The 21,899-nt window shown below is 53.4% G+C and overlaps 1 protein-coding gene across 1 annotated transcript in view; it reads right to left on the bottom strand.

Moving 5' to 3' along the window:
- Positions 1-20,155, bottom strand: part of GRIK3 (glutamate ionotropic receptor kainate type subunit 3) — a 102,567-nt gene extending 82,412 nt beyond the window's left edge. The window contains exon 1 of the mRNA XM_068657884.1: positions 19,751-20,155. Coding sequence (XP_068513985.1) covers positions 19,751-19,865 — 115 coding nt within the window. The 5' untranslated portion in view covers positions 19,866-20,155. The remainder of the gene's footprint in view (positions 1-19,750) is intronic.
- Positions 20,156-21,899: the final 1,744 nt, after the last annotated feature.

The following is a 21,899-nucleotide window of genomic DNA, read 5'->3' as shown; positions in this document are numbered from 1 at the left end:
CCTGTTCTGGTCTCCCAGGTTTAGCTGGACATAGCGGGAAGTTCGTGCTTTGGCCAGGGGGTATGCGGATGTGTATTTGAGAGCTGCCTGATCCCATTGCATTATCCCCTGTTCCCTTATTTTCAGCTACAAAGTCACATTCAGAGAAGGTAAAAGTAGCTCAAATCTTCCGGCGTCTCTGTCGGCAGACCCCAGGGAGCCGTAGGACACCAGTGGGAACAGAAGAGCAAAAAAATTGTCTTAATGTCTGGTCGTCGGGTCCAAGGAAGACCGATTCACCAAGGAGCCTGGTGACTGCCAGCTGTGCGTTGCCTGGTCTGTGCACAAACAGATATTTACACACCTTCATGCTGCAGTTGTACTGAGCTGAAAACTCCTGTCGGAGGCTACAGCAAAGCCTGCAGCAAGGCTGGGAATTTTTGTTACTTCCCTGTGCATCTTACTGCCGTGCTCGGAGCCATGCATGCTCCCCTTCTCCCTCTCAGACAAGTGTGTATTGACGTGCACACACACACACGTGTCCTCACAGACCCCGCATGGCAGCCTCCAGGGACTGCCCATCTGTGCCTTTATGCACCGAGAAAAGGAACGTATGGACAAAAGGAGCCTATGCCGCTGGCAGAGCCCCGCGGGGCCAGGCTTCTATGATCTTCAGAGAAGGGCTTTTCCCATAAGACACATCTTTAAGCAGCGCTGTGTTAAAAAGAGCCAAGGGTATCTTCACTTGACGGGCTGAGCCGGCTGCGAACAAACGTCGATTCAGTAGGCAGGGGTGAGGGCGCGGGGAGATTTCCGCCCCCCTGGGCTGTGCGCACGCGAGCCGGGCAGAGGGAGGCAGCTCTGCACATCTCCATCCATCGCCAGGGCCTCTCGCTCCACCTCCAGAGCAAACACCTCCTAGATTTTCTATTTATGTACCCAAACTGGGAGGCAGCAGAAGACAGCCCTTCAAACTCAGGAACGAGTGCCGGCACCAGTCTGGCAGCTCCAGTGGGGTGTGGGTCCCATGGGTGATTTGGGGCTCCCTGGCCAGTGCCAGGGGCTGCAGGATGGGAGCACCTCTCATGAGCTGCAGGATGGGAGCACCTCCCATGGCCCAGCATGCAGGGGAAGGTGACACAGAGGAGGATGTGAAATACTGGGGTATAAGGAGCTGGCACATCTGCTCTGGGAGAACTGGTGTTTAAACCACGCTTATTTACCTGCTGCAGCACGAGGAGTGAGCGGCTGCCCAAGAACTGCTTGCTGAGTGCTTTGTTTGCAGGGCAGGTTACCAGCGATGCACAAATTACCGAAGTTAACCAAACAGTGCAAGAGACCTGTGCACACAAAGTCACTCCTCCTTTAAACAAACCTCTGCTCCCACACCTGGCAGTGCCAGGCTTCCAGGGCTTCACAAATGCTGTTCGTCAGACCTTCCTTCACGTGGTCTCAAATATTTGCATCTGAAGTTAGGTACATAATGGGTGGAGCTGGCTGTCTAGTTTTTGGTGCTGAAATGGGGAGGACGGAGCCAGGTGTGACATCGACTCCTTTACAGCCTGGAGAGGAAAGCGAGGCACCAGAGGTTTTCTTGTGTCACCAACACAGCCAAGGGCAAGCAGGGAACCTTCCTTCCTTCCCCTGCCTACCTCTGGCAGTCACCGAGTGCTTGGATGGTGTCTGGAGCTGCCCACCGTCTCTACCACGAGATAACCATTATCCACGTGTGTGCTTGAACCCGGCGCTGAAGGCAGCAGGGCGGAAAAGGGCACTGCCTTTCCCCTTCCATTTACAGGTTGGAAGTCCCAAAGGAGGTCAGGCGAGGGCTGCAGCCACACAACTTCAGCATCCAGAAAAATAACCTGAATTCCTCTGTGAAGTTCACATCCACTAAAAGGCTTCTGTGCCCTCTTGGACGTCCTTGGGCTTGCGAAGCTGCAGCGGGAGCCTGGCACAGGAGCTCGGGGGGAGGCACGGCGAGGTTAAGGACACGACGTGCAGCACCACCGAGGGAAGCGCTGCTTTTCACATGTAGCCACATTAAAGCCTCCCAGAAGGAGCAAACCTTGTCCTCAGTCAGCAGAAACATCCTCCCAACCGCACGATAAGAGCCACTCATTCACTTTAGATATGTGTCTATACATCTGTACGTCCTCCTTGGCAGAGGCAACCGGTTGGGGACAGCAGCCGAAATCTCCCCGAGAGTGGCACGAAGGGTGCACGGGCAGGGGGGAGCTCCCCTGGGGGCTGCTGCCCCGTTTCAGGACACGATGACTTCTCAGGAAGTGGCAGCAGGAAACAGAAGAGCCCTGGGAGCACAGCAGCGCCCAGCGCCCCGTGCAGGAGCCGGCCCCCACGGGCTGCTCGCGCCCTAATTTGATTAATTAGCACAGCCGGCTTCCCTCCAGCCTGAGCTCCGCTGACGGAGCAGCGCGTATCAGGAAAGCCAAATTCCCTTTTTGCTTTGTTTCTGGCAGCCAGTTCCTCTCTGCCAGTAGGGCAGCCTGCCCTTAATTTGGCAGTTAGGGGCTTGGTGAAGGAAATAATGCAGCAATGTCCTCGTGGGAGTCTGAAAACCAATATTCCAGGAGCCGGGAGAGAATTGATGTGAAAATGGGGTGTTCACAAGCCCCTGTCACCGGCCATGCTTGAAGGGCTGACTATTAGCACCTGGTCAATAACAACATCCTTCCCTGAAGGTTTTTTTTTTAAAAAGCACCAAGGATGATAGTGAAGAGCATGAAAATAATCTGATTAATGCGAGGTCTCCTTGAAACATTTCGGAAACGCGTGAAGTGTTCCTTGCACTGCGGTGTACTTTTCCGTCACAAAGTGAAAATCAAAGTGCAGAACAACAGAGAATGCAGAGATCCTTCCTACATGGAATAATGAGGCCATAAAACCAAACTATAAAGTTAAATAATTTACCATAAATATCTAAAGCTCTCAAATTATTCTCTACATTAACTGCCTATGTTTAAAATGATCTTTGCATTCACCATGTCACAGATGGCAACATCAGACAAGAGAGTCCTTGACAAAATCTCGCTGTAATTATTCTTTCCACAGCTGCAGTTATTTTAATGCCTTTTCAGTTAAGCTGAAAGAGACGCACACATTTTATAAATAAGGGCCTTTAACCAGTTTGACAATGAAGCATTTGAAACGTACAGTGCAAAAAAAAAAAAAAAAACCACCCAAAAACTTTCCCTGCATCTCGAAACCTGGGAGAGCGACTGAGGCTCCGAGCTGGAAGCCAACTGCTCTTTCGAAGCCACAGTTAGCAGTTAAAGCTGAAGCTCTGCTGATGGGAATGGCACGAGATAGCTGTTACTAGCAACTTTCTGAGTTGCTCCAACACAGCCTAATAATTAGCGTCATTTTGGCTAGCAGCTCCTTCTGCCTGCACGGAGGAGCTGCCCATAGAGAACAGGCAGGGACCGCTGAGGTTGCCTTGCAGAGAAAAATACTGCTGGGATGAGGTTGGGCTTACAGACTGCCCAAGTCCAAATTGTTCAGCTGCAGCCACAGTGCTCCTGTTCACGGTACATATTAGGCACCTCAATATTCCCTACACATTCAGGCACCTTGATACAAGCAGGCTCATTTTCAGGTGTTTCTAAATATTGTGATTTTCATCTGCTCAGAGCGACTTTGAGCTACACCTAAAATCACAGCGGTGGACTCCAAGACAAGCAGGAGAATCACAATAACGTTGGAAGAGCCCTGCGAGATCATCAGGTCCAGCCATCCTCGTACCACCACCATCACCCCCTAAACCCTGTCCCTAAACCAGAGGTGAGGCACCAAAGGTGAGGTTCCTGCAGGATTTTACCCCGGTGTCCCCAAGGAGGCTGGCACAGCTCCGTGCCACCTTCGCTTGCACCTCGAACTCTCCTGAAAGCCTTGAGAACACCTCTGCCCTCAACCTATGTTTCAGGAGCCTGGAGAAGTGGCCACATTTTTTAAAGCTCTGGACCACTCCACAGCTCTTGTGAAAAACAAAAGAAGCTGAATCCGCTTGAAGTGAAGTTCGCTCCTCTCAGCAAGTTGCAGCTGCTTTGCCCTCCCCCCCCCCCCCTTAAGCTGCCTGGTCGTCAAAAAGCAGCAGCAATTCTGCCACGTCGGGGACACAACCCAAACGGTGGCGGAGGGACCGGGAGGATGTTTTCCCATCCAAAGCAAATAAAGAAAAATGAAAGAATGGGAGATCGGGGGGAGGTTTTTCAAAGTGGGATCCTAGGAAGCTTTGCCATACAAAGGAGACGTCGTGGTCGCCGGCGCTCACGGGCTGGGGAGGCCTGATTAATGAAGGTTATTGTCAGGGAGGCCTGGCTTTTATGCTCCACGCTGAAAGGCACCAACCCTCGAAGTATTCAGCATTATACAATAACAGATTGTGTGCAGTTAGCCTTAGAAAACAAATGTGCTCTCTCTTATATAAGATTACAGAGCATCCATCACGGGCTGGCATTAAATACCGTGGAACACCAGTGTATGTAATTAGCAATACACGAAATCCAAACATTATTTTAAAGGGGTTGGAACAGCAACAACACCCAAAAGGAGTGGATGTTTGCATTTCCTTTCGCTTTGAAGCTGCTTTCCCTCCGGACCCAAGCATCCCAGAGAAGGGCAGGGCATTTTTGGCTTTCCCTCTGGCATCCCCGGCGCCTTGCTGCTGGCGCTGCAGGGGGAGCAGAGGTTCCCCTGCCGAAATCTCTGCTGACCTCTTCTAAGATTTAGGCTGAGAATGAAATACAGCTGTGGGCTTTATGGGGGAAAGCAGGGTTTTTCTGAGGGTTTGTACATGATGTGTCAGTGGGCTGCTCATAAACCGGGGCTGGCCTCAAAATCCCCTGCAAAATCCATCGAGCTGCCACGTGGCAGACCCATCTCTTAGTGCGTCTGCCTCCGGGAGGAAACGGGGACGTGGGACTTGCACCTGAGGCTCCTGGATCCCACTGCCCCATCTTTCCCCTTTTTTGCATTGTGCTGTAGTATCAGCCACACAATTAAGAGCTCTATTTAAGCACTTGAATGAGCAAACAAACTTCATCCTTGAAGCAGTCAGGCATGCCTTGTGGGGCCCCCGTACTCCTCAGTTGTGAATCTCAGGCTGATAATTAAAACCAAAAAATGCACTTAGACAAATGAACATCGCATCATGCTGGGGAGCTAGCACAAAGCTATTGTCACTTCTCATTTCAAACACGCTGGAATTAGAGGGGGGCTGGATTTTTTTCTGCCAGAGAGGCAAGAGAAGCCTCTTGGCTGGATGGCAAGCAGCTGTCTGCAGACGGAAATGTCCCGAGGGCTCCGGCTAACACGGGCTGCCCGGGGAAGCCTGGCACAGGGCAGGATAAGGATACGGGGCTGAATTTGCCAGCTTGATTCCTACCAACTGCAGGGGAGGTCAGGGCAGGGCACCGTTTGGGCACCCAGCAGGGGCGGCAGCAGTGCCGAATTTCCAAGATTCCCTTAAATATTGCTCCATATTGTGGCCTTGGTGCAGCTTCCAGGATTGCTCCCCCACAGCGCTCGTGGCACAGAAAAGGGGCCGTGAGGCTGGTGGCCGTGTCCTGCAGGGGGGTGGCCTCGTGCTGTGGCCCATGGCAGTGATAAAGCCCAAGCTGCTGTTGCTGTTTCTGCAGGGTGTTCTTAACCTTAGCAGACCCCAGTGGGATTATTCAGTCCCTGCAGAGCTCTGGCATCCAGAAAGCGTAAAATATCCGCGCCGTGACCTCCTGCCACCCGCACCTCGGACCTGCTGCTCCATGGGGTCAAAGCCATCCTTTATAGGGCAGGGAGCTGCCTCCAGGGCCCGAGGGCAACAGGAGGGCACTGCCTTGGCTGCCAGCCTCCACCCCAGCCCTTCGGAGGCTGATCTCCTGGCCGTGCCCAAGGACAGCCCCCACCAGGCTGCCCCAGCACCACTCAGCCCCGGCACCGGCAGGGAGAACCCTGCATCCTGGGGGGGAGCCAAGTGATGGGGAGCCGATGATGTTTTAATGATGTTTTAACTTTTCTTTAAAGCCAGCCTCCTTTTTAATGAAGTGTCTCGAATAGGGAGTTAATTGGGATGTAATAGCACACGCTATTGTACATTAGTTAAATACCAAGGGATTATTAAGAGTATGTTTTTCAGGCTTTACAGTCCTATATTGAGTAAACAGTTGTTAAATTTCAATAAACAAGTTTTAAAATCTACATTAAATAAGCAGTAAAGCATATTTAGGATACATGTTTATTTATTTTTATTTTTTCCAAAACGACTCAACTGAGAGAGTTCCGGGTTGTAATCTCCTTATTTCACCACTTAATAGGGTTGTGCCTGCTCCCGTCTACTTGCTCTGCCTCCAAGACCCCAAAGTCTCGGCTATTTGCATGCACATGTCACAGGCCTTAAACCCCCCCAGTTCCAGCAGCCCAGAGGAGCAGGGAATGGGCTTAGCGCTCTTCTGCAAGCACGGAATTGAAGCCCAGAAGAGCAAAGTCATTTGTTCAAAGCCACGCAGGGAGCCTGGTACAGCGCGCAACGAGAGCTAGCGAAAGATCAAAAAATACTTTTCTAAAAATAAGGCTTTGAAAGGCTGTAAAGGAAATGCAGCTCTAACAAATCGCTGTGTTGCCATCAGAGATGCAATTAGTCACGGGCTGGTTTTGTCCCTGCCATGGGCAGCACCTCATGGACGTGGCAGCGCGTGCCCAGGGCGTGTGGGTCTGGGGGCTGCGGGCAGCTCGGGGGGTCCAGGGGCCGTGGTCCCCTGCCACCACCTTGCACTGGGGGGACCTTGTGAGGTAGCACATCGGAAACAACAGGTGTAATCATCCCGGTAACCATGGCAATGAATAATTTAGGACTCGCTTAACCTTCATATTCAGGTTGATCTTGAGTTTCCTGCTGCTTTTTGCAGGCAGGGTTGTTACAGCCAACTGCCAGCACCTGGAGAAGGAGCGGGGTGTGCGCGGGTCCCTCCCGGTGCCCTGGAGGAGATGCTCGCAGTGTGGGCGCAGGCTTCTGCCCCTGGGGCAGTGGCTGCAGGAAAATCCCCGGCATGTTCTGGACAGGGAAATGATGGCAAGAGCTGCTGGAGCTCCGTCCTGCTCTCCTCCAGCCATAATTTCTGTCGTAGTCCCAGTAAATCCCCATCCATGGCATGCAGAGGTATTTAGAGGAGGTCACCACTTGATGCCACCCTGGGCATCAATCCCGCATCCTCGCTAGCCTCTCAGGGTTAATTATCCCCACGATTGTTGCTCTCAGGTGAGGCTTTGATGCCATGATTCCAGAGGCCGTTCTTGCATCGTTTTACTTCCAAATAGGAATCCAAATGGATTGCACTTCCCAAAGTGATTTCCACCGCTCGACGTTGTTGAGTGTGTAATGCTAACTAAGAAACGCAGAAATCAGGAATCTCCAAACCAAGTACAGTGTGAGATTAATGAGGAAGTGCTGAAGAACATAAATAATCTGTGCTCCCCATTAGAGGCCGTTAGCGCCACTAAAGCAAACCAGAGAAAAAACGGCACGTACGCCACCAGCCGTTCCCCCCTTGACATCCATCACTGTCAGTGCCTGGGTTTTGCCAGCTGAAATCAAAGGGTGGTTAACCCTTCAGCATCTTGACCACTTAGAAATAATTATTGTTATTATAAATCAAAAGCGATGGCTTATCTAGTCAGAAAACAGTATATAGAAAAAAAACAAAACACCAACAACAAAACAAGTTAAATTGAAGTAGCATGGCCACAAAGGAAAAATTACTAGTTCCCTAGTGGGGTTACAGGTAATGTGCTAGCAATAACAATGCAAAAACACATTTTATTTTGCAATAATCATAAACAACCCTTGGACAAGAATTCTTTCCAGGACCCACAAGTCTGCTCCCTTGATAGCAAGTTTTATTACTCAGGTTTCCCTGTGCCTTTTTCAAAATGCAGCTGTCATAATGATTTACGAATTACAATCCTGTCGGCGTAAACTTCCATAACTCACACCAAAATAGGTTTTCCCACAAAAATTCGCAGAACACACAAAGGTCTGTAACTACATAGAGTGACCTCAGTAATGTGGTTCAACCCTAATCCTAACCCAACCCTAACCCTAACCCAACCCTAACTCTAACCTAACCCGAAGCCTAACCCTAACCCTAACCCAACCTGAAGGCAGCAGCTTGCCCCAGCCCTGTGGTACCCGACCCCGTTGGATCTAGCGGGACCCAGGGACGAGTGGGCACTTTCTTTCCAGCCATTAGCAATAAGCAAAATTCCCAACCAGTGCTAAGGAAGCCTGTGAAGGCAATTTTTAATTTATTTTGTCCTAAAATAGGAGAAAGCACAGTTTGTCCAGGACTTCAACTGTATGAATTTCTTCCCTCCGCTTTTGAGGCCAGAGGGTGAGGGCTGGAGCTGGACATCCAGACTGAAGGGGCGTTTTGGTGGGAGGGAAACGGGGGTTAATTGTGCGGGGCTGAGCAACAAATCCCCTCTGCCAATCCCAAATGAATGTCATCGGCTTCTTTGTGGTCCAGCAGCAGGCAGGGGGATGAGAAGGGATGAGGGGAGGAGCTGGTCAGGTTGGAATTGCCTCCAAAAAGTGTGAAAATTAAATGGGAATCTGTAATGTGGAGAGGACGGTCTGCGAATCAGGCTGGGTTTCAGATTTTAGTATGCCATTGCTCTCCGACTAATTGGAGGAGATGGAGCCAGCCCCTCAGATTGCCACACTTAAGATCTAAAGTTACGCAGCAGACATGGAAATGTGCCACGTTTTTCCTCAGATCACCACCACTGCATTAATGTAGAAGTAAATGAAGGAGAAGTGGATCTCAGGATATCACTGCTGCCTTACTGAGCAGCCTACAGCCAGCTGGGCGTGTGTACAAACCCAGCCTTGTCTACGGAAACACATCACTGGGGCTGAAGGTAGCTGCTAGAAGAGCAGAGAACTGTTCTTATTTAATGTTTTTATTTATAACTTAAATCTTAATTGAAGTTGATTCCTGCGCAAAGACAAGTTCTACATTTTAAAAAATGTTACCAGCTTCATCTAACGTCATGCAGCGCGCTTTCTGGACAAGCCTTTCCCCATGTAGGAGGTGAACAGAAAAAGAAATGTAAGAGCCAATTTCCATTCAAATATTAGGAGCCAGACCTAGATAGCACCCTGAAGCTAAACGTCCAAGGGTTCACTTTGAATTTCTTCAAAGTAAAGACGACAAAATCTGATCATGCAGAAATAAAACTTTGTAAGAAGAAAAGCGCATAAAATGAGGACGAAAATGGTTTTCTTTCCCTATAAGGGAAGAAAAGATTTTAAAGAATTTATAGACCAGAAATTTAAACTGAGAACCTCCCTTTTACAGCTTCGAATTGTGATGGGATTACTGCAGGAGGAAAAAGAAGGGATGGCATCCAGACTGCAGGGGTCTTTGAAGCGATGCCACCCTCCTGCCATCAGCAGGGGTGGGGACCCAGGAGCCAGCCTGCGCCTGCTGCTTCGGGAGCTCCTCACCTCGGGACCTCAGTCTGCAGTTCAGTTCCCAACTTGTGGTGAGATGGCTGTGGCCAGGAAAATCCTGTCTCTGTGCCAGGCTGGTAGAACTGAATGTAATGAAGGGAAAATCCTCACCCGCAGCAGCAAGTGCTGAGCACGTGGAGATAGCATAAAAAATCCGGGGTTCTGATGTTGTGAGCTCACAAAACATTAAATGAGATTTTGCATGAAGTACCTGGAACAGTGACCCGTGTGTACCACCCAATGTGACCTGTGAAAGTAATGACATTTTGTCTCGTATTCTACTTACAAGTGCCTCATTCTGAGCATTCAAATTGGAGCAGGGTTCATGGACCGACCATTTAAAAATTCTGCGAGCAGCAAGATGCTGTGAAGTTGATGTTTTAGCATGACCACCGCTTTGCCAAAACTCCTGACCTGTGCCCACGGACAATTTTCTGCCCATATCAAACGGAGCAGCGAACACCCAGCCAGCGAGGAGACATTGAACCCTGGCTCTTCTTTCTCATCTTAACTCTCTGTGAGCATCAGTCGTGGTAATTTCAACTCCTTTTGCTTCCTCCTGTCATTAATTGTCTAGATGAGCCCTTCCTAATTCACAGAGGACAACAAACAAAGCAATCCTTGTGCACAAGTCCTTGAACCGGACAAGACCAACATGCCACACCGTGATGGGGAGCTGCAGCATCACCCCGGGGTGAGCGCTGGGCGCAGGACACAGCAGAGACCGGGCTGCACGCCAGGGCAGAGATCACGATTAAGAACAATTTAGCCAGCCTATAATGCAAAGCAGAGCCAGAAACCAGGGCAGAAGTGACCTGGAGCACGATTTGCAGTGAATGTCTTTTTATCCCATAAACAGGAGAGACACTTTGGGATGATTATCCACCCAGATTTATCTCTGCAGCTCCTTGTGTATCCGTCTGTGCTTAAAAATGTCTCACTGCCCTTTGCATTATTGCATTGCCCTTTACATTCATACAGCATAAACCTCTCAAGTACCGTAAAACTTACAAGGTGTAATGGAACGGCGTGATTTTCTTTTACACACCATAAACAAAAGCCACTGGAAAGGGAACACAGCGAGGCAGGCTGTATTTGCTCTGACAATGACACGGCGTGGTGCAGGGTGGAAATATATACCCAAGTATGCATATGTGTACTCTTGCACACTTAAAATCTCAATCTGGATTGATGATCTGGTGCTGATGGGGCGCTTCAGTGCGTTATGCCCCAGCCCTGGAGGTGTTCAGGGCCAGCCTGGGCTGGTGGGAGGGGACCCTGCCCATGGCAGGGGCTGGGACTGGGTGGGCTCCGAGGTCCCTCCCAACCCAACCCACGCTCTGATTTTATGATTCTGTGATTCTGTCAATAGGGAAATTGATTGAATCAATAAATCATCAGCTGTACTAAGGACCCAGTGTTAAAAAAAAAAAAAGGAAGGGAAAACATGATAAACCTGCCTTGTGCAGGCAAAGAAGCAGCCTCCACTTGTAAGGTTAACCATGCGTGGCTCTTACTGCCCCTCCAGTGAAGGAAGAGCGCCTTGTGTTCCTGCCTGCTCTGTTCCCACTTCTCCTGCCCAGGCTCTCTGGGAAGTGCCCACGCCTGCAGCTGCCATCGGTGTGGGGCCGTGGGACTGCTCCGAGCCCTTCCCTTGGGCAGCAACGTGCTGAGCACGGAGCAGGACAAGGTGGGAGTCCTACAGGATGCCCTGGGCACCCCAAACTGCCCTGCTGCCAGGCTGGGGAGCCAGGGAGGATCACTGCAGAGGAGGAAAGCGCCCCAAAACACAGCATCAAATCCAAGGCTGCAGAGAGGCCTGGGTTCAAAGCCTGGTGAAGACGAGCGTGGCTGTACCTGCCCCGAGCTGGGTTCAGCGCTGCAGCGCGATGCATGGCACCGATGCAGGGCCAGAGGGTCAGGTGGAATGAGGGGACGGGCAGAGGAAGCAGGAGCATCACAAGAATTGGAGCAGAAAGGGAGGATAAAGGGAAATCAAAATGAAAAGTGGCTTGGAAAAACCACCTGCCTCTCTGTCACTCTAGGGATCTGGCCGGTAGGTTTTCGGGGTCTGTTTTTGGCTGGTTTTCTTGTGTTTTTTTTCTCTGTGGTGAGCTTACATCTGCTTTCGAAGGGAAGAAGGAGGAAACAGGTGAACGGAGAGGCTTCTAAAAAACTGAGGCAAAGCATGTCGTCGGAATGCCTTACAGCAGTATTAATAAACAACAGCAAAAGCTCAGATAACAGCCGTGCTTTAGAAAGGAAATGCCTGGTGGCTGGATGCTTCCCCTAGGGAAAAGCACTTGAAACAGTCTGTGATAAACTTCCTGTAACAGGAATCTGCAGGAAAGAGTACAGATATTTCTGCAGGTCAGGGCTAGGATCTTGCAGAGCTCAGGTGTTTCTAAAAATCTCTAGATCATATCCTGGTGCCTTAACATGCCTGTGACTGTCAGCACAGAAAGCAGCAGCGCTGGTGGTGATGGAAACCTTTGCAGGACGTCCTGCAGGGGGTCTGACACCACCCCGGACGGCTGAAACACCAAATACTGCAGGAAAATGAATCTGTGGCTAAGTCATTGTGCTGGCCACGCTGCCAGGTGGCAGGCAGGGAAGGCACCGAGGTGAGAGCTGATGCTGAGCTCTTTGGGGAGAGCTTTTCCTTCGTTCCACCATGGAGGACCCAGAACCTCTCGCTGCCCGTGCTGTGGTCAGGCTGTCAGCCAACCAGCAGCAGTCCTGTAATGCTGTCAGAACTCTTTAAATGGATGTAAGAAAGCAAATAGTTACCGAAACCATTAGGAAATGGTCTCGATCAGGCTTTTACTAGAAGATAGATACCAGCCGTCTTTGCGCAGAATATATGAGATTAATAATTCACCTCTAGCAGGACGTGAATCAGAGACACTCAGGCCGAGCAGCACCTGCTCAGTTTGCAGAAACCCTTTATTTATAGGGCTCTGAGCAGAGCCCTCTGCTTCTGCAGCCCCCAGCACCATGGGATGAGGACACACCATTTCGGGTGTATGTCTGCAAGGTGTGCTCCCCCCAGCACATCCCCTGGCAGGACCCAGGCGGGCAGCACAACCCGAAAATCTGCAGATCTGCTCTGGGGTCCTGGGCTAAGCAGGTGCTGTAGCCATTTGCTCTGTTGGTAACAAAACCAGCCCCGTTTCAGCATGCAACTTCTGCTGCAGCCAGGGAAAATTACCTCAGGCTGCAGCCAGGCAGCCCGGCATCTAGCAGGGGGTGGAATGCAAAATCACTGCCGTGACTTACGGAGTGCTTTGAATTCGCTGCAGAACTAACCACCAAGTCTAACACTTCAGTCCCAATAGACAGTCATAACTCAGCTAAATTTGTGGGTTATACCAGATTTTATTTACTGTTTCATCCCGGAGATCAGTAAGAGATGACAGCCATCTAGTCATTAAAGTGGGGGAGAAGCCGCCCACAGCTCGCGCTGGTTCTCGCGCCGCGTTTCCACGTCTTCAAGCAAATTTGGCTTCCGCAGTACCAGCTTTGTTATTTTAAGAATGGCTTCTGTTCCTACTCACCTGGGCGCTGGTGAGTTCAAAGATCTGGGCTGTTCACCTCTATGGCCCTGATTTGCACAAGGGACGTGCTGCAGCAATCAAACGTCATTACCGCTAACGAGGACCCCGTGGCCGATGTGTGAGCAGCCGATGGCCTCTTCCCGCTCCTTATTGGACATCACGAACCACCCTGATAACCCGAACCACCACAGCGGCACTAATGAATGCTCCTGAAGCTGCTGTTTGCAGATGTCGAGGATGGGGAAGGTTAATCTCAACAATCAGCCTCAAAAGCCTTGCTGTGGGCTCACTGCACACCTGGCGCTCTGCGGGCCCCTTACGGGGCTCCCCGGTGCCCATTTTCCAGCCAGGAGCAAGGTGCTCATTCAAGAATTCACCTGGGCAGTTCTGTATTTTGGGGTGTTTGCTTTATTCCCTTGATATTAGTTGGTTTTATGTCAATGGCTAAAGACTTTTAACTGGGGGTGCTTTGCTGACGTGGTACCTGCGCTGACTACACCTAATCCAAGGTGCAAATACTCTTCGTTTTGGTGTTAATCTTGGTGTGACTTCAGCAAGATCGCCCGGCTGTGCTTCAAGGAGCCACGGGCAAGGTGGTTCCTTCTTGCAGCGATGACCTGAATCTATTTGGGGCTTTATTAGGAGCACTAAACACCAGCACATTATCTGCTTTTACTGTTAATGAACATCGGTAGTACTGTGCCACCCCGTCATGCTTGGATCCCCTCTACATAATCCGAAACGAGACCATCCCTGCCTGAAAAAACAATCCCTGCCCAAAAATACAGCCCCTGCCTGAAAACACAGCCTCAAGTTGGGCCCCCATGCCCGCGCTGTTCAGCAGCAGATCACTGCAGCTGCCCGTGCGGCCCCCACTAACAGCAGCCTCTGCAGAGCCGCAGCAGCTGAAATTCAGCAGCTCTGCCAGCCAGCACTGCTCGTTTCATGTATTCTGGCTGGCGGCATCGCTGGTAGCAGAGCTTTTAGCCTCGCCTTCAGCCCCCAGCTCCTCTTCATCGTTTGCCGCTCTCCCCCCCACGCCCATCGAGTTCTGATGCTTTCTGCTTGTTTCCTGCCTTGCCCAGAGACTTCAACCGCTCCGGTTTCTAACTATGCAAAGGGAAAAAAAAAAAATTAAAAAAGAAAAGGAGTCTAGACAGCATCCCATTAAACCTCCAGCCAGAAAGAGGGAAAGAAGATTGCACGGCATAACGGGCGGAGAAATGCAATACACCGGATTAGGAGGCTTAACGCTCGCTACAGCCAGCCTGCATGGGGCCGGGGCTTTCCTTGGTGTTGTGTCTCCCCAAAACGCCCCGGAGAAGCGGCTCCTCGGGCAGAGCCACTCCACGGAGCTGCTGCTGGCTGCTGGCACAGGCGAGCAGCGCCCGGGAGCTGGCAGCAGGGTGGCCGGCGAGGCGGCTGCCTCCCACCTGCAGCCGCAGGAGCGGCGAGGAACAGTGCCCTCTGCTGCTGCGGGGCCCGGAGCTGGGAGAGGGAAGAGCAGCATTTCATTGGGATTGCGAAGTTGGCGAGGCTGCCGACCCGTGCCCGAGGAGCGCTTCGCTTCCCAGGGCGAGACAAGCTTTGCTCCCATCCCTTTTGTATTGTCCTGTGCAGGACTGCATCACGAAGGCTTTACCAAAAAATCTTCCCGTGCTACCAGCCTCCGTTTGGCCCCGTTGGTAAAAAAAGACAGAGAAATGAAGTGCCGAGCGGTGGATTTCAGGATCTGCACCTGCTGGTGACGAGGCAGAAAGCGGCAGCGCGGGGCGAGCGTGCGGCTTCACCGCGGAGCTGCCTGCGTGCGGGGCTCCCGGCGGCACGGACAGAGCAGGGAGGCTCCCTGCACACCCCCACGAGCCACCCCCAGCCCCCAAATTCTGCAGAAATTTGCAGGTTTTGGGCACGCAGCCAGGAGAAAGCACGCGCTGTGTCCGAGGAAGCAGCCCAGCACTAAGCAGGGCTGTGTGTTTTGGCGGCACTCCTTCCCCCAGGATGAATGAGGGGCTCTTTTTTTTTTTTTTTCTGCTCTGTGGTTTGATCTTAATTTCCTGCATGAAGTTCTCAAGAGGATGCCAAGATCAAATAATTAGACTATTCTGCGATAAAGAGGTAACATTGTTATTCAAATGTATTCAGAATTAATTTACCACCAAACAATTTACACTGCCGTCCTTATATCCTGCTGAAATTACTCGAATACGTTATCTGACACACAAAGCATCTCGTGACCTGAAATAACTTCATCAGCCACCAAGTGCCGGAGCAGTGGGTGTACGGCCACGGGAGGACAAACCAAAATGTTACAGAAGCCACAAAGGCAATCGAGTGATTTAAAAATAGAAGAGGAAAAGAAAATAGGAAAAAAAAAAAAAAAAAAAAAGCACTTTACTTGCAGCAGTGAACACGCAGAAAACAGAATCCCAAAGAAACCCATGTGAGCACTTGACCCCACAAGTGGCAGGAGAGGTCCCGATGCTCTGCAGCTCGGTCCCAGCTCCCTTTTTGGGCACTCGTGCTCCAAATTCTGATCCCATGTGGGGCTCCTGGCTCCCCAGCCCGGGGACACTGCGGTCACCAGCCCTTGCCCACTGCCTTTTTCAGCCTGGGAAAGCCTGGCTTTGTCTTTTTTTTTCTTTCTTTCTTTTTCTTTTTTTCTTTTTTTTTTTTTTTTTTTAACGTGAAACTTCATTTGCAGAGTGTGGGAAGGTGATTGCAAAATAAAATTCCAGGCAGGCAGAACGAGCCTCAGAAAAGCCAATCGCACGGAGGAGGATTACTGCCCGCAGAATTTGTTTTCTGCCTATTTCTACAAAATAATCAATGCTTTTTTTTTTTTTCTCCACACAGACTCCAATCCAATTTGATTGTCTTTTCTGTGTTACTTGCAAATCACACAAACAATCGATGCCCTGACCCCTTTCCTAGGCAAATGCAGCTTCGAAGGAGGCAGCCAGAACCAAACCCGGGCTGCTCAGGTGAAGCTCGGCCAAAACCCAGCTGCATGCATGGAGACTTCGGTGAGGCGAGAGGGGGAGTTTCAGAACCTCTTGATGTACGATTATTGTCACAAACATCAGCAGCAATATGATCGTAGGAAAAAAAAATGAAAAAAACAATCAACCAACCAAAGCAAAAGAGCAAAAAAAAAAAAAAAGGCAAAAAAATAGAAAGAAAAAAAGCAAAAAGCCAGAGGTGCAGGTGGTTCCTTTTAAAAAAAAGTAGAAAGCAAAATGAAATCTCTTCCAGGCCAAGCTTCTCCAGCAAGAGGAAGGGCGAGGGGGTGCAGGGCTGGGGGGGCCACGGTGCTGGACCCGCTGGGGGCTGCCTGGGGCCACCGCTGCTGCTGCCTCAATGGGGAGGGAAGCACCAAGAGCCGGGCTGCGTCGCCTGGGCGTCAGCTCCCGAGTGCCAACAGCCCCAAAGATCACACACACGAGTGGTGGAATGGGGCGGGCTGCCCCCGCCGTCTGGTTTTATAACCCCTTATTAATCTCACGCCGCTGGCACGCGTCTGATCCGTGCGTGCATTTTGCTCGCGGGCCATCCCCCACGGCGCCGAGTCCTTTCTGGTGGTGCCTCAGCAGAGCTGGGCGCTTGGGATCACGGTGCCATCCAACACCATGGGGTGGGGAGCGTGATGCCAACCCCAGGCCTCCCCTCTGGGACCCTTCAGAACGGCACCGAGCCCCCGGTTGTCCCTGGGGGGGTCCCACAGCCACCCCCTGAGCAGGAGGGAGGAGAGCTGAGCAGGATGTCGTGGGTAGAGCAATCGCCGTGCGCTCACCGAGGGGATGATCCTGCAAATACCCAGCCGCTCGGTGCGGTGTTTACAACGGGTACAATCCGCGCATCTCAGCCCGCTCCCGGAGGTGTAAAAGCGGAGTAATGCTCCCAGCCACGGCGGTGTAAACACGGAGTAACTGCACTCTCATCCTTACTTATCCGTCCTTATACCAGGATAACGCGGTGCCAGACCGAGCACCGGGAGCATGGCACAGACCTGGGCGCTGCGTTCTGCTCCGGCGTTCTCAAATATTTAGCAGATTGCATAATAATTAAACAGCTGTTGAGCGAGCTTCAGACGCAAACTCCTACTTATTAGCCAAAAAAAAAATCCAGCAATGAGGCATAGGTTTTCTTTGTACGTGTAGATTATGTTTAGATGTGCAGATTAAATATTTATATTTTACTTCTGAGAAAAAGGGCGCTTTTGGCTTTTCCTCTCCTTTCTTAGTTATCTCTTGTAGATAAAAAACGCTGCTGTATTTATTTTAATAGTCAGCTTCACAGAGAAAAAGGGCGCTTTGAAAAGTTACCTGTTTTCCCTCTGCTTTAATTTGCCGTTTTAAAACAATTCTCATGCAATTGTTCCCGCGTCTTGGCATAACCTAATAATTAAACGAATTACTTGAAAGCCAGGGCAGCTTTGCACAAATTAATGCAAGGGGGGGGGGGGGACACAAAGCAATTTCCCAGCCAACTGAGAGAGAGGTCAGAATTATTCCAGCTGCAGCCGAGAGCACAGGTGAACACAGAGCTCCCTGCAGCCCCACCGAGAGCTTCCCCCTGACTTTTAGGTCCCTGCTCTCCCTCCTGACGAGGGACGGTGTCCTCGGGGGCTGAATTTGCCGTCGTTTCTCTGGGACAAAGCGAGGCCGCGCTGCAGCACCTGCCTGATCGCACCCGCTGAGCCCTGCACCTGCCCTGAATCCATCTGCAGGACACGGGAGGCTGAACAGAGCCCCGGGGGCTCCTCCTGGCCCCCAACGCCCCCCTGGAGCCGTGGTGGTGCTTGCAGGGGTCTCGGCACCGCCAGTCTTGACTTCGCCCTGTCCCCCTCTCAGCCTCCGTCCCCTGCCTGCACAGCGCCGCTGCAGCACCCCGGCCGTGGCAGCGGGGGCTTTTTGGGGAGCCTTTTGGGGGGGGTCTGTCGCCTGAAACGCTTCCAGCAGCCCCCACGTCTGGCCGAGCACAGTGAGCAGCTGGGCACTGCGGGAAGCTGGGCAGCCCCGAGGGCCCCCCGAGCAGCTCCGGCTGCGATCGGTGGTGCTGCAGCGCGCACAGCACCACGGCTGCGGGCAAAGCACCCCGGACAGAAGCCCGTGGGGGGGCAGACGGTCACCCTGCGGGGCTCAGGCCCTAGTCCATGAGCTGCTCTGGGCCACGACCCCCTCGGAGTGCTCCTAGGGGTGACGGCACCTCTGCAGCCAGCAGCTGCCCCGCAGGGCGCTCCCTTTTCTCTTCCTTCCTTCCCCTGGGCTGCCGTGTAGTTGCACCGGGATAAATCAGATCCGTTTTTTCCCTCAAGCACACTCAGACATCTCTCCGTTATCCACTTGTTTCCATCCCTGGCTTAGGATTTGCTCCCCGAGCAGGCAGGTAAAGCCGTCCTTGGTGTTTCTGGGCAGGCAGCAAATCCCCGGGAACGCGCGCTGCTGGCGAGGTGCAGAGGCTGGAGCTGGAAATCAGACTTTCTTTACGTGACACACTTAAGAATCTACTTTAATTAGAGAAAAGAAAGATCGCAGACTCTTTCCCGAGCTGTTATCTGTGCAATTACTTTATGTAACATTATTAAAAATTAAATTTTCCCAGAACCTCAGCAATTTAATGAAAAACGCCTGGCCCCCAGCAGCGGCTGCGGCAAAGGCAGCTGCTGGCACCCTCCTGATGCGGGGCTCCGAGCCTCGGCCCCCAGCACTGCCCGAGCCCTGTGCTGGGCACACGGACCCCACAGCAGGACCCCAAAACCGGGGGCTGCTCCTGGCCCTGCACCTCTGCTCAGCACCACTGCTACAGCAGCCTTGACACCTCTTGCCCAGCACGCTGCTTGCACTGGCACAGCATCCCCTTCTCCAGGGCACAGTACTCCACTTCTTGGGGGCACAGCATCCCCTTCTCCTGGGGCACAGCACCCCCGTCTCTGGGGCACAGCACCCCCATCTCTGGGGCACAGCACCCCCTTCGTTAAGAAGACAGCATCCCCTTCTCCGTGGTGTGGCACCCCCTTCTCTGCGGCACAGCATCCCCATCTCAGGGCACAATACCCCCTTCTCCGGGGCACAGCATCTCCATCTGGGGGGCACAGCACCCCTTTTTCCTGGGCACATCACCCCCTTCTCCAGGAGCATCCCCCTGTCCAGGCGCACAGCACCCCTTTCTCCAGGGGCACTGCACCCCCTTCTTGAGGGCACAGCACCCTTTCTCAGGGACACAACACCCCCTTCTCCGAAGCACAGCACCCCTTTCTCCATGGGCACAGCACCCCCCCGTCCAGACCCACAGCACTCCCTTCTCAGGCGCACAGCACCCCTTTCCCTGGGAGCACAGCACCCCCGTGTCCAGCAGCACAGCACCCCTTCCTGGGGGGGCACAGCACCCCATTCTGGGCACAGCACCCCATCTCCGGGATCCCCGCACCCCTTCTCCAGCAGCCCCCAGCCCTCCTCTCCCCGTTCCCAGCTCCCTCCCCAGCCTTTCACCCCTTGCCCCATACCAGGGGCCACCCCCCCCGGGCCACCCCGCTCCACTCCGGCCACCGTGCTGCTGCCCCCCGCGTCCCCCCTGTGTCCCCATATCTCCCCCCATCCCTTCCCAGTCCCCCCCCATATCCTGGGGTCCCATCCCCGGCTCCCTGTCCCCCCCCCTCCCGGGGGTCGCAGCCCCCCATCTCCCCCCTTACCGATCCGGATGACATGCGGCATCCCCTGCGAGCCCTGGCCCCAGAAGCCGCCGAGCAGGAGCGCAGCGCAGTACTCCCAGAGCACGCCGCCCAGAGCCGCCCAGAGCCGGGGCATCGTCGGGGGGGGCACTGGGGCGGAGGGGGGGGGGGGGGGGCTTGGCCCTACGGCCCCAGGGGCAGCGGGGCAGGGGGCTCCGGCCCGGGGCTCATCGTAGGGCTCCCGTCCCGCCGGGGCCGGGGCCGGTGCCGGTGGCGGTCGGGAGGCACCTGCGGAGCCGGGGCTGGCGGTGCGGTGCGGAGCGGCTCTGTCCCCTCCTACCGCTGCTGCGCGCAGCTCGCACAAAGCCCCGGCGCGGAGCGTGCACACGCGGGCACACACACACACACACACACACACACACACACACACACGCACACGCACACAAGCACAAGCACAAGCACAAGCACACGCGCACAGACAGGCGTGCACACACACACGGACACGCGCGCACCCGCACCGATGCGCCCCGCACTCGCTCTGCGCGCACCGCAGCAGCAGCTCAGGGGGGCACGGGGCACGAGGGGGGCGCAGGGGACACGGGACGCAGAGGGGATGTGGGATAAACACGGGGGATGCGGGACACGAGAAGGGATGTAGGGTACGGGACACGGGACACACAGGGGATACGGGACATGGGACGGACGCAGGGGACACAGGACACAGGGAAGGACACGGGACGGACACAGGGGATGTGGGATGAACGCAGGGGACACAGGACACAGAGGGGACACAGGTCACGGGGGACACAGGATGGACACAGGGGTGGCTCCAACCCACCCCAACAGCTCCCCCCAAGCCCTGGCTACCCCACCGTGCCGGTGTCCCCCGAGGTCCCCGCTGTCCCCTGTGTCCTGGGAATGCCCCTCTCTGCTGTGTCCCCAGAGCTCCCGGTGTCCCCAGTGTCCCTGACAGCAGGTGCAGGGCGAGGTGAGGTGGTGGGGCTGGGGGCTTGGACCAGTGGGGCTGAAGCTGGGGGGTGCAGGGGGCCTGGGGACCGTTTTGTTTGGTGCCCGTGGGCTGTCACTGCCAAGTGTAATGACCTCGGTGACGGAGACAAAGCGCTGCGAAGGCACCGGGTAAGTAGGCTGCTTTGTCAACTTGCTGGGCTAGGCTAGGGCGAATTTATTTTTTCTCATTTAAATAATTTGATCTATTCCATCATTTCCAATCGCTCCCATTTGCCAGCTGTCTGCTAACTACATCGCCTGGAACATCTGAAGAGCAAATCTTTAATTCTCTTACAAACATACTATTAGTCCGTATCTGTTCATCCTTTTAATTTCCCTTGTCTTTCTCGCTCCTCGGCAGCAAAGCTCGGAGCGCTCCGCACCGTGAGGAAAGCAGAGCTCTGTCCTGTCTGCGGGCGGCTCACCCCGGCTGGGGCGCCTCAGATGAGCTGGAGGAGGGGATGCGTGCGAATCGCTGTGGTCTGAAAGCCAGAGCAAAGCTCCTGGGGTTTGCATTTGACGGGAGCAGACGCAGCACGCCAAGGAGGCGCCCGTGCCGCGGGGACACCCGGTGCGCCCGTCACCGCGGTGCCTGGTCCATGCGCTGGGGAGGGAGCTTGGGCAGGGCGGCTGCAGCCACCACGAGCCCCAAGGAAAGGCTGCGAGGGGCTGGGGGGGAGCTGCAGGCACAGGGCAGCGCCAGCCCCTCCGGAGGATGCTGGCCCCACTGTCCCAAAATCTCCAAAATCCTCCCCAGGGCTTTGCTCGTGCTTCCTTTGGGGCAGGGGAAGGCACCCCCCAGCGTGACCTTGGCTCTCCGCTTTATTTTTCCACTGAGGGGATTTTGCTTGCTCCTCCCTAAGAGCCGAGCCAGAGAGGCAAAGGCACTGCTTAACGCCTCCAAAGCCCTGTGCAAATGTCCAGCCTCCGAGGAGCTCCAGGGTTGATTTTCCTGGGGGCAGCCCGGGCTCCGACTGCCAGCAGGAAATCTCCGTGCTGGAATCAGAGTTACCAAAAAGGGAGCCTTGCATTAAGGGCAGTCTTATCTGTCAGGGCGCCAAAAAGGGTAAGATTTGGCAAAAGTGCATGCAAGGAATTTTCTTTACTTATTGCTTACATGAGGGACAGCTGTTGCAGGGGAATTATTAGAAAATTAAATGTC

This window comes from Anas acuta, chromosome 21, assembly GCF_963932015.1.
Source record: "Anas acuta chromosome 21, bAnaAcu1.1, whole genome shotgun sequence".
Taxonomy (NCBI): domain Eukaryota; kingdom Metazoa; phylum Chordata; class Aves; order Anseriformes; family Anatidae; genus Anas; species Anas acuta.
This window is presented reverse-complemented; position numbering and strand designations above follow the sequence as displayed.